The sequence below is a fragment of the Quercus lobata genome, chromosome 3 (genome assembly GCF_001633185.2).
Source record: "Quercus lobata isolate SW786 chromosome 3, ValleyOak3.0 Primary Assembly, whole genome shotgun sequence".
NCBI lineage: Eukaryota > Viridiplantae > Streptophyta > Magnoliopsida > Fagales > Fagaceae > Quercus > Quercus lobata.
This window is the reverse complement of record NC_044906.1, coordinates 35,295,199-35,311,701: the sequence shown is the minus strand read 5'-3', so window position 1 is coordinate 35,311,701 and position 16,503 is coordinate 35,295,199. Positions and strand designations below refer to the sequence as shown.

The 16,503-nt window shown below is 40.8% G+C and overlaps 1 protein-coding gene across 1 annotated transcript; it reads right to left on the bottom strand.

Annotated features, from left to right (window-relative positions):
• Positions 1–10,664: 10,664 nt before the first annotated feature.
• Positions 10,665–11,609, bottom strand: LOC115980814 (uncharacterized protein K02A2.6-like). The gene is made up of 2 exons (XM_031103026.1): positions 11,420–11,609; positions 10,665–11,044 (listed from the first exon to the last, which is right to left on the bottom strand). Exons 1-2 carry the CDS (start codon positions 11,607–11,609, stop codon positions 10,665–10,667), a joined length of 570 nt encoding a protein of 189 aa, XP_030958886.1.
• Positions 11,610–16,503: the final 4,894 nt, after the last annotated feature.

Genomic DNA, 16,503 nt, shown 5'->3' with positions numbered 1-16,503 from the left:
CCACAGACGGCGCCAATTGTAGGGCCCTTTACTTACGAGCCCAACGTCATTCTTGGGCCATTAAATAAATCGTGTCCCTACAATTATTATTTAGCACAATAAATCGTACATTTGTGTTTCTTTTTCTTTAAAAGTTAGTTGGTATAAAAATTTATTAAGTTTCTTGAATCTTTGCTTTTTAGGTTGGTTATAGATTGGGAAATGAAAATTAATTAAATGCTTTATAAATATTATACGCTAATATATTGTAAATATTATATATGGTTATATTATAGTTAATACTAATTATTGTGTGTATGATTATTTTTGCTAAAACTATTATTATTATTATTAATAAAAAATTTACTTCATAAATCCTTTATTTGAGTTTCTCTCAATTTTATTATGAACAACAAGCATTGTAAGTTATATTTAATATTTAGCATAAAAAACTGTAGTAGTCACTATATATTAATTTTATTATTTTTTTTATTATTGTTCTTTTGTTTTTATTTAGGATTATATTTTTTTAGAAGATATTTATGATTATCTGATTGTGTTTCTTTTGTTCTTTCTTTCTTTTCTTGCAAGTATCACTCTATGATTCCTACATTACTTCACTTCGTATCGCAATTGTAGTAAGCTTCTCGGCCCCCTAATTTAATTGGAAATTATTTTCTTAGTTGGTAATTTTTTATATAGATGGCTTGTAAAAAATATACCTTCAGATATTGTAATTTTTTAATCTCAGTGTTTCTATATTAAAGATACTGTGAAAACGCATCTTCACTTATATTATACTTTTGTATTATGTTTGTATGAATTTAAGAATACGATAATTAGGGTTGATTTCATTCCAATTATGAGTATAAGTATGATTATGATTAATTTCTTATATTCAATTTAATTTAGAGTTGACCAAGATCTTAATAGTACTTTATTGTCAATTCATTAATGTCATAGAAGTTATCTCAATCCCAAAAAAAAAAAAAATGGTTAATTTATTTTGATTTATAGACAATTTCCTACTAATATAGAGGTAATGGATGTTGTATGGTTTAACTCATTGTAGCATTTTATGTAGGATATGTTTGAAATGGAGCTTGTGCCATTCGATCATTCTCTGCTAACCCAACAACAATATCACATCTCTAATGATGCAATGGAAGGCAATGTATGTTGCTAGATCAAAATTTATTAATGTCCTAATAATATCTACAATTATTCAATTTACATGAAAATAATTTCAACATTAGCAATATAACATTGTACATTTTTTTAAAAATTTCAGGTTTCCACCTTACAAGTGCGACCCCAACTGTTTGCACCCCCCCCCCCCTTCGGCAATTAGGCAAGCGTATCACCCCACATTTGCATCAATGTAGACTATACCGTGTTACCCGCCTACCACATTTAGATATTGACTGGGGTCTTATCACTTCTTTGGTGGAGCGGTAGCGATTTGAAACTCATACATTTCACCTACCTACTTGTGAAATGTTGATTAGTCTACAGGATATAGCAATCATTACAGGATTGCCTATTGATGGCAATGCAGTGTGCGGGCCCACTAATTTGAACTGGGGTACAGTTTGTCAGAATTTACTTGGAGTGACACCACCTGCAATAGCATTGGATTATGGTGGCTTTAAAATAACTTGGGTAAGGAATACATTCTCGAACCTAGCAAAGGGTGCTAATGTTGTAACAACCTAACAGTATGCTAGGGCATACATGTTCCAAGTTTTAGTTTTACAATTTGGAAATAAGAGCCAAAGTAGATTGCATTTTTGCTTTCTCCAGCTGTTAGCGGACTTTGGTGTAGCTAGGGAATATAGCTAGGGTAGTGCCACACTTGCTTTCCTTTATAAAGAGTTGTCTACTGCTGCTATTAAAAAAAGCACGGAGGTTGCAGGCCCTGTTTTCATATTACAATTATGGGCCTGGGAGCATCTTTCATATCTAACCCCAATTCCAATAAATCCAACGAATTTAAATGGTGACGACCCATACAGATGCAAGTATAATATTTACTTTCTATTCTATACAACATTGTATACTGTAGTATTTATCTTTGATACTTCTAAACCCTAAAATTAGTGGCAATCATTAATTGTGTATAGGTGGGCGACCAAGAGAACTTTTATTCACACACCAATGCATGTTCTACGTGCGTACCGTTCTAATCATGACATACATAATAATGAACAGGTAATATATGTTGTCACAATGCATCAATGGTTAATTTACTAGTTATATTATTGTCTTGATCAATTATTACATAGTTATTGTAACTGGAATTGCAGGTTGTTTAGACACTGTACGATAATTATTTGCATCCACGGTGTCTTGCAGAAAAACATATATGGACTACAACAGCACCATTGCTATGCTTCCAAATTATGGAGTATTACCATCCAAAAAGAGTCATGCGACAGTTTGGGTTGTTGCAAAGATGTCCAAAGTGGCCTACTAACAATCTCGATAAATTTGTGTGTTGTGTAAAGTTGACAAGAAAGTCCAGTGTCAATTGGCATAGGCAGTATGCACAATACTACTGACTTTGGAACGAGCAAGCTCAAAATATAGTTAGGGATGACAATTTCCATTTAGGTGTAGACTACACAACATGGTACCATCAACATGGTCACTTATTCACGACACTAGAGGTGGCTGCCCATATGTACCAAGTTATTATTTTAGCTTTTTCAATAATACTGCACTAATATTGATAACAAATTATTTACACAAACAAAATATTGCACTAATATTGATAACAAATTATTATTTTAGCTTTTTCAATAATACTACACTAATAAACGTTTTTTTTTTCCTTTTTATGTGGCAACAAACTGAGATCAATAATATGTTAAATTTGGTTGTTGCAAACAAACAGAGGAATGATCTGACTGCACAACAAGTCCTTCCAACAATAGTAAAAGGCCTTAGTTGAGTGAAGTTATCGATGAAAGCAAATATTTCCTCCGTCCCTACTAAGAGGGTGACACACTTTGGGCGACGACAAAGGCACCAAGGAAGATAGCACCCACAAACCTCTAATGAAAGCAAATAGTTCCTCCGTCCCTACTGAGAGGGTGACACACTTTGGGCGACAACAAAGGCACCAAGGAAGATAGCACCCACAAACCTCTACTGAAACCTACTCGTCCACCTCCTCATAACGTGGACAACGCGAAAATGATGAAGCCGAACCATCCACCTCTACACAGCACAATATGTACAGTTCTACCCAAGCTAGGCCATCAATATCTGCCCATAATGAGCCAACCACCTTCAATGAGTATAATCCAATTAGTGTCAACAAGTACTAAATATCTTTATATGAACAGATTTGATCATCCACTTCCCTAGGACTAGGATTTGAAGGTTTGCATAACTATGACCATTATCCCCAACCTAGTCCAACACCTCCCTCCTATGAGACAGAGTGTTGCCTTGATGAACAATGAAATTCTTGTGAACTTAGAGATGACTCTTTATTTTGACAAAGTGTCAGTAGGGTTTTCTCTCTAAGTGTCATTTTTCTCATATGAAAAACCTCTATTTATAGGCAACTTAATAGTACTTAATTTGGAATTTTCTCTCAGCATTTATTGAGAATTAATTATGAATTAAATTTCATCTTTCATTTAATAAGAACTTTCCATATAGTTTTTTTCTCTTGACATTGCCATATGACTTTTTTCATTTGACGTCGCCACGTGACTTGATTTCATTTGGTGATTGTCCACATCATCAATTGGAGATTAATTTGATCACAAATATTTGATTATAATCAATTAGACGGTTGTGAATGCATCATAAAATTTTGATGTCTACAAATGCCCCCACTTCAAGATTTGGCTTTGTGCATGATTTTGATGCAAGGAAGATGAGGCTTGAAGATATATATATATATATATATATATATATATATTTTGGAAACTTGGTTTCTGGGTAAGCAATGCCCATACTCATGTGAGGGATGGGCCTCCTTCCTGTTGATGTTGTATATTCTGAATTGGGATTGAAGAGAGTTGGCCCAATTCTTTTGATTTTTGATTTTTTTTTTTTCACACCAAGACCTTGTCTTGGGCCGCAACACATGCCCGGTCTCCGTAAGGGAGTCAATATTGCTATTGTCTTCCCTTGCAAGTATTTCTCTTTTGGCCGCACATTGCTAGGGTTTCTTGTCAACATCATCTAGAAGAGAGTGGAGCTAAAAAGCTATATAGCTATTTTAGCTCCACCAAAACACAAAAATAAACATACAGCAGTGGAGCTAAAACTATTTTTTTTAACTTCATTGCTACAGTGCACATCTATCTATAGATGTGCATTGTAGCTTAAAGCTAAAAAATTAAAAATAAAATAAAATAAATTTATTCCTCCAGCTAGATTAAAATATTATTATTTTTTTTTCAGAACTCTCACAATCTCTCAACTCTCTCTCTTAACTTTCAGACCTCTCACACCCCCGCTCCCTTGACCCACACCGCCACAAACCCAGCTCCGACTACAGCAACCCCTACCACCACCACCACCACATCAGTCACAAATCCAACCATACCCACACTTATCAAACCCACCACCACTAATATCAATCACCACGGCAACCCCCACCACCACCACCACCACCACCACCACATTAGTCACAAACCCAACCACACCCACACTCATCAAACCCACCACTACCAGAAAAAAAAAAAAAAGAAAAAAAGAAAAAAAAAAGAGCAAACATTGGCAAAACCATGGCCAAAACATCACCAAAACCCATGGAGGCATATGGGAAGAGAAAGATGAAAGATTTGGCGATTTTTGACTTTGACATCATCAGCGGCTTTGCTAGATATCGACAGCGGTGGCTTTGACTTCTTCAATCTTTTTGGGTTTGGTCAGGGGGAGAAGTGCAAAGCATGGATTTAGCGGCATGGGTTTTTGGGTTCAATCAGAGGGAAAAGGATCTTGGAGCGGTGACAGCTTGGTTGAGGGAAGGGGAGCAACATGGGAGAAGAAGGCAAGGGAGCTGGGCAGTTTGATCAGCATGTGTAACAGTCTGTGGCGGCGGCAGGGATAGGGGCGGCAACATTGGTGGCGGTAATACAAGGGAGCTGGGCGGCGTGTTGAGTTTGAACCAAAAAAAGAAAAGGAAGAAAGGCAGCATGTGTAACAGTCTGTGGCGGCGGCAATAGGGGCGGCAGTGACGTTGGTGGCGGTAATACCAGCGGTAGCGATTGCGGTGGCAGTGGAAGAGTTGGTGGTGGCAGCAGTGGCAGCGGCAGTAGTGGCAGCAGTAGCAGTTGCGGGTGGTTGTAATTGTTGTTTATTGTAGTGAATATATTATTTTATTGTAGTAGATATATTATTTTATTGTGATGTTTATATTATTTTATTATGTTGAAAGCTAAAATAGATCCATTGTTGTAGTATGTTTTGTAAAATGAGTAGGTAAAATAGATAAAATAATTTTTTGTAGTACCAAATAGCTAAATTTTTAACTCCATTACTGTGGATGCTCTAAGAGAGCATCATAGCCTACAAGTGAAGACAAACTTCAAAGGAGGCGTGAAGTCATCTGCCACTCACTCTTCTACTGTAGCATATATATATATTTAAAAAAAAAAAAAATTCGGGTTTTGTCTTCTTCCTTTTACCCCTTTGAAACACCTTGTTTACTTGTATTTTCTGTGTAGGACATCAATTGCTTTTTTTTTGAACTACCTCCATTGTGCTGTTCGCTAAGGCTCAAAGAAAATTGCGGCGTCATATTCTTCTCCTCTTGGTGTCCAACGAACTCGAGCATTGGCGGCTTCGTTATTGATCAACCTTCTTGAGTCGGTGCTAAGTCCAGAGTTTCGTTCTGCTCTTCGTCTTAGTATCCAACGGATTGCACTTACTGCCCTCATTCCACAACCATAGGTGCGTAGCTTTGTTCGCGTATCCCTCGTCTCCACCTCGCAGCTGTTGGCGCCGGAGCATATTCAAGCACCAATTGTCATCTCTTTGAGGCAATACTGTAGTAAGATCTCTGCTTCATCTCTGAACTACGCTCCTCTTCTTTCAGCGTCTTGCGGATTCGAGCATCGGCGGCTTCATCCTGGACTTTGTGCTACTGCCTTCATCTTCAGGTGACAACTAAGGTGCACATTAAATACACGCCTAAAGCTTCAATGCCCCACGCGTACACATGGCTTCCTTGTAGTCTTGAATTTCAACGCCGCGCCTAATAAGTAATAAGCTATGAACATGGTTTTTCAAGTTTGGATAGTGTACACGCAAGCCTCTACGTGTCATTCTCTTTACATGCACCTATGGCTATTTCAACACCTACATATGATGTTTGCATGCTAATATTGCATGAATAGCTTGACCGTGGTTTTGAATCTCAATGCCACGTGCCCTTTTTTTTTATATATTTTTTTTTTAAATAAGCCATGACTGCACATGCCTCCTTTTTTTTTTTTTTTTTTTTTTTTTTTTTAAGGAGCATTTGAACAAATAAGTTATTCTTCCTTTTCTTTGGTTTGCTGTCAGTTGTGCCAGGTGATTCGGGCCTGTCAACCGTTTGCTTGACTTGTGACTCTTCTACGTTTGTTTAGGTCGTGACCTCTACAAGCTTTTTCTTCTCCAAATAGTTGCAATCAAGTGCACTCCATCATGGTCATCTTTTATGACTCATCAAAGACTCTCAATGATCAATCCATCACTATCTTACGTTCTACAAACGAACCTGTGGCGGAAGGCGTCATTTTGAAAGTCCATCCACTTGGTAGCAGTGTCCCTTCATCCTCATCTACTGCCATTTATCGACCTCCAAGTCTATCTCAACGGTGGTTTGAATCATCTCACGAACTATATGACCCAACTAGAAAGGATCTGCATGTCATCTCAAGGACGTTTACTTTGGCCTCCAACCTTCACTTAATTGTGGACCACATCAATCCATTTCCTCTCCTCGATCGTCAGATAAGTGCGGGAATAGTGCAATACACCCTACCTACTTCCAAGACTCCTCCACTCCAATATAATGGCAAGTTTTCCTACCTCCCTAAATATTGGGGGTGGTTGGAAGACATATTGAGCCGCAATTCTAAAGTCTTAAGTGATGCCAAGCTTTATGAGCCACTACTTGCGTTGATATTCACCTATGATCGAAAAACCCATGTCTTGCAAGCCTTCCTAGAGCGTTGGTGTGCAGCTATGAACACATTGCACACATCTATAGGAGAGGTCTCCATTAGCTTATAGGACTTACATTTGATTAGTGGGCTTCCTGTGTATGGCTCATTTTACGACAATCAAACGCCCCTTTCTTAGTAAGGTTGTTTGCTTGTCACACAGGTCGTCTTTGGCTTGTCTCCTTCCGCGATATGCACTTGGTAGTAGCCTGACCGTAGATCCAACTTCGAGAAGTATCTCGCGCTTATTGCAATTTGATCCTGATCTTGCCCACAGGTCTTTCCTCCGTCATATTCAAATATAGATACTCTAGTGTGAGCTAGCTTGCTTGGAGAAATCCCAAGTTCCTCTAAAGCAGGAAGAGTGATGAGATTAAGAGATGCTCCAGGGTCAATCTGAACTTTGGGAACCGGAACATCCTTGATGTATGCTGTGAAGGGCAGCGGCAGCAGTGTGGTTCCAGGTGTCGTCGCTAGATTGAGATCTGCAGGGTGGCGGGGACTTCGACTGCCTTGTATCGGGTGAAGAGAAGGGGGCGGTAGGCTTAGTAGGGCTCAAACTTACAATATAACCGTTATGAGCGGTACGTTTCAACCAATTAAACTATAAGCCCCTATGAATCGCTACATCCAATTCGCTCACCACTTGAATCGGCGAACAACCGAACCCTTGGGACCTTCTTCAACCTCAGGATGTGATAAGTCGACATTGAGGTGCCAAACGACTCCGTCGATAAGAGCTCTTGGGAGTCATCAGCCTGTTATCCCCGGCGTACCTTTGATCCGTTGAGCGAGAGCCCTTCCACTCGGGACTCCCGGATCTGCTAGGCCATCCTGTGCGTAACAAGCAGCGAGGTTGTCCGGAGTTGAGCCTGTGCAAAACGAACCAGATGCGGGCTCTCATCTTGGCCAGGTTGTTCCAAACGCAAAAGACATATCATCTCTCCCCTCAAGTTGTCGTCATCTATTCACCACTTTCCATCTCCTAAGTCTTGAGCTTGGTGGTTCACACTTGGTCACTACAGCCACATGGGTGAAGTTTTGGTTATGTGGCAAGTCTAAATATCAGAAACCGCCGACTAGAAGGTCAATAAAGAGGACTACAAGAGGCAAGCAATTTCATAACCCCTCTGGTAAAATCAATGCCCCCAAAATTCTGACAGTAGAAGATGAGGCTCCCTTCGACGTGCTCAAAGTGGAGAAAAGGCTCATAGAAGAGACTTGGTTAGCTGCTTTGACCTCATGTTGGCTGTGTAAATTCGCTCTACCTGACGGGGGACCAAACTTAATCAGCCCTGGTGTATTCAAGAGTGCAAGTGCGATGGCTTATGGTAAGAGATACTGCCTTGCAGTCCCAGTCCTAGTCAACATGTATAGGGGCTTGAATGAAATTGTTCTTCTAAGACTCCTAGTAAATACAAAGCCAGTTTCCCCGCACACTACTCGAATGCTTGGTTGGCCAAATACTTCGACACTCACTTTGAACTTGGGGGGTCTCGCTCCAAGGCTGTTTTGTGCATGTTTAGATACTCCGGGGAAGGTATAGCCAAGCATTATGACGAAGTTATGGCATGTAAGCTATTTCGTGCTGTTAGTAGTTTCAAGTTTCATCGCTTTGGCCTTTTTAAAGGCCATCGAGAGATCCTAATGGATGACGACAAGCTACCTAGCTCCTATGTGGACTATTTCATCAGTCAACGCTCCAACTACTTGGCCTCTCACCGCGAAAGCATATGCATAGTTGAACCATATAGCCTTCACTGCTTTGGTTGACAGTTTGGTTTCAATCCACATCCCTAGGGAGCTTAACGAGGACTTTCGCACTGTCACCTTAGAGCAAGTAGTATGCTTCTGGTGCCGATGCCTTCGTCTTGCTACTGGTTCGAAGTTCTTAATCCCTACTTGCCCATTTGAGCACGGGGCTCCGTGCACAAAGGACTATATGAATTGGTGGGCTAGAAGATCTGGTGGTTTCTTTTCAAGTGGGACTGAGCAACTGATTGGGAATGTTAACCCAAGCAAGATAAGACTCATAATAAAATAGCCCAATGAAGTAGTTGAGCTTGTGAAGTGTCTTGAGCTTGTGACTTCACTTAGGGATGGAGTCGAGAAGGTCCTTCAAGTTATCACACAAATAAAAGTTGTGGATGTAACGCCTTTAAGAGAGCGTATTTCGAAATATATGGATGATGCAGATTGATATTCTTCCCCCCATCATACCCTTTCACAAGGCATCGTGTCTAAAGTCAAGTAATGGAAGCTCACCGACGCTAGGCATCGTCTCACTCTTGCCCTTGATTCGAAAGCCATTAAGATCAATCAAAAAGTTGCAATCAAGGTGAACTTGGACAAGGTCTTATCTAGGGAGATTGAATTGAAGAAGGAACTTGAGTCACTTTCAATGTAAAAGGCAGAGTTTACAGCGTCAAGCACCCTCTGTGATGAAGAGCTAACCTAGCAACAAGTGATCATTTCTCAAATCAAAGGGGAGGTTTCCAAGATTGAGGCTATTCCAATTTTAGAAGCTTCTGATGATGCAAAACTAAAGAGTTACAAGGGTTACTAGAGACTAGCAAAGAGGAGTTTAAGCATTTAACTTGAATAGGTTAATCCCTTTTTTTTTTCATTGATGTAGTCATTACGATGTAACGAGAACTATCTCAATATTAATAAAACTTCATTTATTCCCAGATCAATGTTTGTTTCTCTTTTTTTTTTTTTTTTGGTGCGACTATGCTTAGCAAAGGATGCTAGGCTACCTACGTACCCAAAAGGGATCAAGTCATAACGTAGTTCAAAGGACTTATTATTATTATTATTTTTAGTACATGTGTAACTGAACTTAGTAATGAATACTAAGCTACTTACTTACTCAAAAGGGATCAAGTTATAACGTAGTTCAAGAGAGTAGTTTTTTTTTTTTTTTTGGTCCATAACTTTTGCCTAGGTTGCCTCTTTCAAGGATTTCAACCTAGTAGGAATTCTTTATTTTTATTTTTATTTTATTTTAGTGGGCAGTTTAAGCTCTTATCGAGGAGCAACTTCAATACTTCATGCATAGTATTGCTTCAAAAACTTTGCATTTATGGGACCTACCCTCAGGCCATCTCCGTCGACTATCTTATAAGCGCCATTAGTGTAGACCTCCTGCACAACATAGGGGCCATCCCATTTTGATGTGAACTTGTTCCCAGTCTTGTGGGAGATGTTGATAGGTCTTCGTACTGCAAGTACTAGGTCCCCTACTTCGAAAGATCGAGGTCGGACTCTCTTGTTGAATGCTCGCAAAAGCCGCGCTTGGTAGCATTTAAGACATTGTTGAGGTTCCAATCTCTTTTCATCAAGTGCTTCCAAATTTTTGAGTCTTAAACGCGCATTTTCTTCGTTTGTGGGCCCTTCTTGGATAGCAATTCGAAGTGATGGAATTTGTTGCACTAAAGGCAGGACTGCTTCAACACCATATACTAATGAATATGAAGTGGCTTGCGTAGGTGTCCTGTATGTTGTTTAGTATGCCCATAAAGCTTCTCCAATCCTTTCGTGCCAATCCCTCTTCGAGCGCTCTACTACCTTTTTCAACAAATTGCAAAGCGTCTTGTTGAAAGCCTCAGCAAGACCATTGGTTGGTGCATTATACATGGATGACTTGTATTGCTTGAACTCAAACTTCTTGCACAGTTGGGTCACCAAACTATTGTAGAATGGCTTACCATTATCCGTGATGATATAGTGAGGGACACCATACCGATAGATCAAGTCGGTCCGGATGAAATGCACCACATTTTCCTTTTTTACTTTCTTGAGAGATACAGCTTCCGCCCATTTAGAAAAATAGTCGATCGTAGCTAGTATGTATAAATGCCTACCCGATGACTTAGGCAATTGTCCTACAACATCAAGTCCTTATGCATCAAAAGGCTAGGACGCAACTGTAGGGTGTAAGGGCTCCAGCGGCTGACGGATGTAGTTTGCATGAAGTTGGCATGCTTCACATGTCTTTGCATAGTCCATACAATCCTTGACCATGGTGGGCCAATAATAACCCATTCATTTTATCCAGTGATACAATTTAGGGCCAGACTGATGGGCACCACACACTCCCAAATAAGCTTCTTCCATGGCTTGATCACCTTCGTCCTTGCCAAGACATCGTAAGAATAGACCGTCAAAAGACCTCCTATATAATGTGCCCTTGTTGTGTATAAAACGAGGCGCCTTTCGCTGTACCTTGGTCTTATGGCAGGGATCTTCAGTTAGCTTACCATGTTCTAAGTAATCAATCAAAGGTTGGCGCCAATCCTTATCCTCCACTATAGATATCGATATGGCATTGGTATCTCTCGCATATTCTCCTGTGTAAGAGAGCACCCAACGGTTGCAGACGAGAACATTTGCCTTTTCACCCTCTGACAAAGCCAACGTGGTGGCTAGGTTGGCGAGAGCATCTGCCATCCTATTCTCATTTGTGGGGATATGCTCTAGGGAAACTCCGTCCAACTTCTCAATTAGTCACATAGCCATCTAAAAGTAAGGGATCAAACCCTCATGTTCAACTTCATAGTGTGTCAAAAGTTGATTGATTACTAACTTGGAATCGCTGTAGACCTCCAAGTATGAGATCTTCATATCGAGGGCCATTTGGAGGCCGTTAATAAGGGCTTGATACTCAACAACATTGTTTGAACATGGTTCACTAAGCACAAAGGCGAATGGTAACACTTGTCTTTGTGGTGACATGAAAACAACCCCAGCTCTAGATTCTTCTCACTGTGTGGCCCCATCGAAGAACATCATCCAAGGTGGGAGGACTTCGGTGTACAATACATCTTCATCTAGAAAATCTTCTGAGAGCTCCCAATCAGTAGGAATAGGATGATCGGCAAGGAAATTTGCTAGTGCTTGCCCCTTGATGGCCTTTTGGGGCACATACGTGATTTCAAACTCTTGAAAGGCTACAGCTCATTTTGCTAACCATCCAAACATGATTTCCCTAGATAAGACGTATTTTACTAGATCTATCTTTGCAACCAAGTGTATTACATGTGCTTGCATGTAATGCCTTAATTTTTGAATGGAGAAGAAAAGCGTAAGACACATCTTCTCTATTGGAGAATACCTTAACTCTACCTTAGTTAGCTTTCGACTAAAATAATACAATGCTTTCTCTTTCTCTTCTTCATTTTTTTGAGCTAAGAGGGCCCTAAGTGATTGTTCTTGTGCAGCAATGTAGAGCACTAGAGGTTTCTCGGCATAGGCACTCCTAAGACAGGCGAATTAAGTAGATATCTTTTAATACTATCAAACGCATTCCTGCAAGCCTCATCCCATTCAAAGGTGGCATCTTTCCTCATCAATCGACTGAATGGTTGACACCGTCCTGCTAGATTCTATATGAAACGTTGAATGTATGCAAGATGGCCTTGTAAGCTTCGAAGTTCTCGTAAGTTCTTTGGTTTGAGCATCTTTTGGATAGCGTCTATTTTAGATTGATCCACTTCAATACCTCGATGTTGGACAATAAAGCCTAGAAACTTCCCAAACATGATGCCAAACACGTATTTGAGAGGATTTATTTTGAGTTGATACTTCCTTAGTCGATTAAATACAATGTGCAAGTCACGTAAATGATCCCCTCTCTTCTTTGTCTTAATAACTAGATCTTCAATGTAACATTGAACAATTTTGTGGAGTACTCATCGAAAATTCTTTGCATTGCCCGTTAATATGTTGCGCCAGCATTCTTGAGCCCAAAAGGCGTCACCTTATAACAGTGAATCCCCTTTGGAGTTCAAAAGGTAGTGAGCTGTTCATCCTCAGGTGCCACTTGAATTTGGTTCTATCCTGATGAGCCATCCATGAATGATAATACTTCATGACCAATAGTTGCGTTAACCATGAGCTCTGTATTTGGAAGTGGGAAGTCATCCTTTGGGCACACTTTATTCAAGTCTCGAAAATCAACACAAACTCAGATTGGTCTATTTTTCTTTTTGACAGGGACATTGTTTGCAATCTGTTTCGGGAATTGTACCTCCTGGATGAATCCTACCTATTTGAGTTTGTTAACTTCTGACTCAATTTGTAGGAGGAGTTCAGGTTGAAAGTGGCATTAAGCCTGCTTGATTGGACGCACTCCTTGCTTTATTGCTAATCGGTGAACTACAATTGTTGGGTCTAAACCCGGCATCTCCTTGTATGTCCAGGCAACACATCTTTGTACTCCATTAAAAACTCAAAGTATTTTCTTTCTTCCTCCGGTGTCAAAAGCGAACTCACATAGATTAGGCGAGGTTCTTCGTTAGTCCCTAAGTTTAATTCTTTAAGCTTATCTATAGTTGCTTGCCCCCCCCCATCTTCTATTGCCCAAGGGGCTTCATTTGGTTCATAGTATGATGCGTCTGATTCAAAATCAGTTTCCACTATCGCATGGCAAGAAGGAAGGACTAGTGTCTCGTGATCCTTCTCCCTATCGTCAACTTGCTTCTCAAACTCCCGTGTGTGCACAATAGTCCACTACTTTAATTTAAGGGAGTTTCTTGTACTAACTTCTACAATCAACTCACGTTTCATGCGCGAAGGGATAAGGCTGTGGGCTTCGATGCCATTTCTCTTTTGTAGACCGCTTTTCCCCTTCTCAGGTTGCGGGGTGTCAGTTGAGCTTCTCGTAGACCCAAGCCTATCAAATGTTGATTTGCGTGCACGTGAGGTTCCTTCCTTTGTAGGGAGGGAAATGCTCAATCTATTAAATATTGACTCTCGAGGAGCAGATGTTCCTAAACGGTTAAATACAAAAGATCTTGACACAGGCTCAGACTTCTCTTCCTCCTCAACTTCAAAGGTAATGTGTTATGCTGTCCCCTTTTTTCCTTTCCCTTTGACCGAGATTCGAATTGGCTCTTGTGATGAATACCCTAGCTCGGTTCTAGGAATCTTGATCACATAGCCTTGTTGCTTCAATTTGCTTTAGGTCGAGTTAAGCCCATATGACTTCTCTTCCACATAATGTGAATAAAGTTGCCCCAATTGTGAAGGGTTTTTGAAATTGATGATTCCTTCTTTATCAGTGGGTTGACAGGACTCGAAACGTTGATCTTTGGGCTATCTCCTGTAATACAAAAGACACAGAATCAGAGGGGACCGGTGGAGACCGGCCAAAAATCCTCCGATGATCAAGTTAGTTACTCTGAACTCTCTGTAACGAAGAAATGTTCTCTCAAAAGTGAAAATGTCTGAATCCCTTTACCCTTCATCGAAGAAGCCTTATATAGTGTGTGCATGGAACAGTTATCTGTTTAGTAACCGTTCCCAATGTTGAGGAGTCTGGAGAATTGGGAGTAACTTCCATAACCGCTTTGGAAGTTACCTAGGTCGGACGGGCCGATGAACTCGTCCATCCATAGTAAGGATGGACGAGACCTCCAGGATGATCTCGTCCATTTTTAGTGGAAGATGGACGAGATCATCTTGGAAGGCTTGACGTTCATAAATGATAAGTAGATCTCACAAGGTATTGCTCGTCCATGTATGGACGAGGTTCGCCAGTACACTTGCAATTTTCACCGCCTATTGTAGCTTCTTTCGTTGGACGAGACATATGGACGAGTTATGGACTTGGGATTATGACACCATCAGTTGCCCCCTCGTCCATGTGAGTCATCCAAATGGTTGAACGTCCTTGGACTGGTGTAATTGGTTATTAATTATTTGCACCACGTGTCATTTTTTTATTGGCGACTGATTCCGTCGATTTATATTTCCGAGGTAGATGTCACGTGTCGCTTTCGTATTGGTTGGGTCGTTTCGATTACCCAGGTCAGCATCCTATAAATAGTGGAATGCCTCCCTTAACCCTTTTCATTCCAGAGATTTTCTTCCTTGACATCCGTCGTCTAGAGCCTCGTCTAGGAGTTCCTTTGCGTCTAGAGTCTTCTTCCGTCTAGAGCCAGGTACTCTTCTTCTCCTCGTCTTTAGGTTTTAAGTTTCTTGTTAGAGATGTCTGCTGCTTCCTCGTCTACTGATAGCCTTAATAAGGCTATAGACGAGTACTGTGAGGATACTAGTGAGAGGTTTAACTCTAGCAGCGCTAGTGATGAGAGTGGAGGAAGCACGGACGAGAACTACTCTTCTGGGGCCCCTGGGCTCCCTATTGAGGTCGTTCAAGAACAGCTTAGGAGAGCTTCTGGCTTTCAAGCTGGTTCTCCGTCCAATCCTACGGACGAGGTAGAAACCGTCTACAGTTGTGCTGTAGGCGTCCATTCTAAGACGGACGAACAGAGGTTAAATAGCCTTAAATCCTGGTATCAAATCCCAGACGAGTTTAACCCTAGGCTGCTCGTCCGTAGAGAGTGGTGTTGTGAGCCCCGTTTTGGTATAGGCGTCTATGAATCTTACTTCTTAGGTGGCCTTAGGTTTCCTTTAAATGCCTTCGCTAGAGAGTTATTAGTTAAGTTAGGTTTAGGTGTTTGTCAATTCAATCCTAACGCATGGAGACTAATTATCTCCATGCAAATTTTGTGGAGGGAAGTTTTCGGTGGGGACCGTCCTCTTACAGTGGACGAGTTCCTTTATTGTTATAAACCTTCTGCCATAAGTCAATCTGAAGGTTTTTATCAGTTTACTGCTAGAGGGAATGATTGTAGGTTGATCAAGTCCCTAGCTTCGTCTGATAGGAAATGGAAGACAGAGTTCATTTTCGTTTCAGGCTTCTGGGCAGGGAACCCTGTGGACGTTGGCAGGGATCCCTTTCCCCCTTACACTGGGGACCTAGGGAACCTTCGTCCAGAAGGTATGTCCCTTCCCCTTGTTTATTTTTATTCTCACTTCTATTTGGTATATTTACAATTTCTAACCTTTGTTTGTTCATTGTGCTGTAGCTGCCAAACGTCCGTCCTTGAGCAAATTTCACCGTGACCGCGTCCACAGGGCTCATCTACATACAGACAGGAGCTTTCGTTCTCTTGTCACGCTTAGACGTCTAGCCAAGTGGGGTTTAGGTCTTGAGCCTTCAGACGAAGCTATCGCCCACGAAGTTACTGTGCGAAAAAGTAAGTTTTTAGCTAAACCTCCTTTTCTTTTTATTTTTTATGTATACGTTTCTAACTTGTTCATCTCGTCTTAGGAATGTCAACAATGAAAGAGAACAGAGGGAAGGAGATTGCAGGAGAGGAGAAACGTCCTGAGGGTCAGACCCAGGATCGTCCTGAGGGTCAGACACGTCCAACGGCTGGGGACAAAAGGAAGTTCTTGCCAAAGAATATTGACTTGGAAGGGCTCCCCAGTCGTAGAGACAAAAGGGTTAAACAAAGCTCGTCCAAGGTGGTCAAGTCCAAACCTCCCCAGTCCCAGC

Excerpts from the sequence above, each read along its gene's own strand:
- LOC115980814 (XM_031103026.1), bottom strand. The coding sequence starts at position 11,609 with ATGGCAGATGCTCTCGCCAACCTAGCCACCACGTTGGCTTTGTCAGAG. Across the intron at positions 11,045-11,419 it reads GATTGATTACTTAGAACATG|GACAATTGCCTAAGTCATCG; the intron begins GTAAGCTAACTG and ends TTGATGTTGTAG.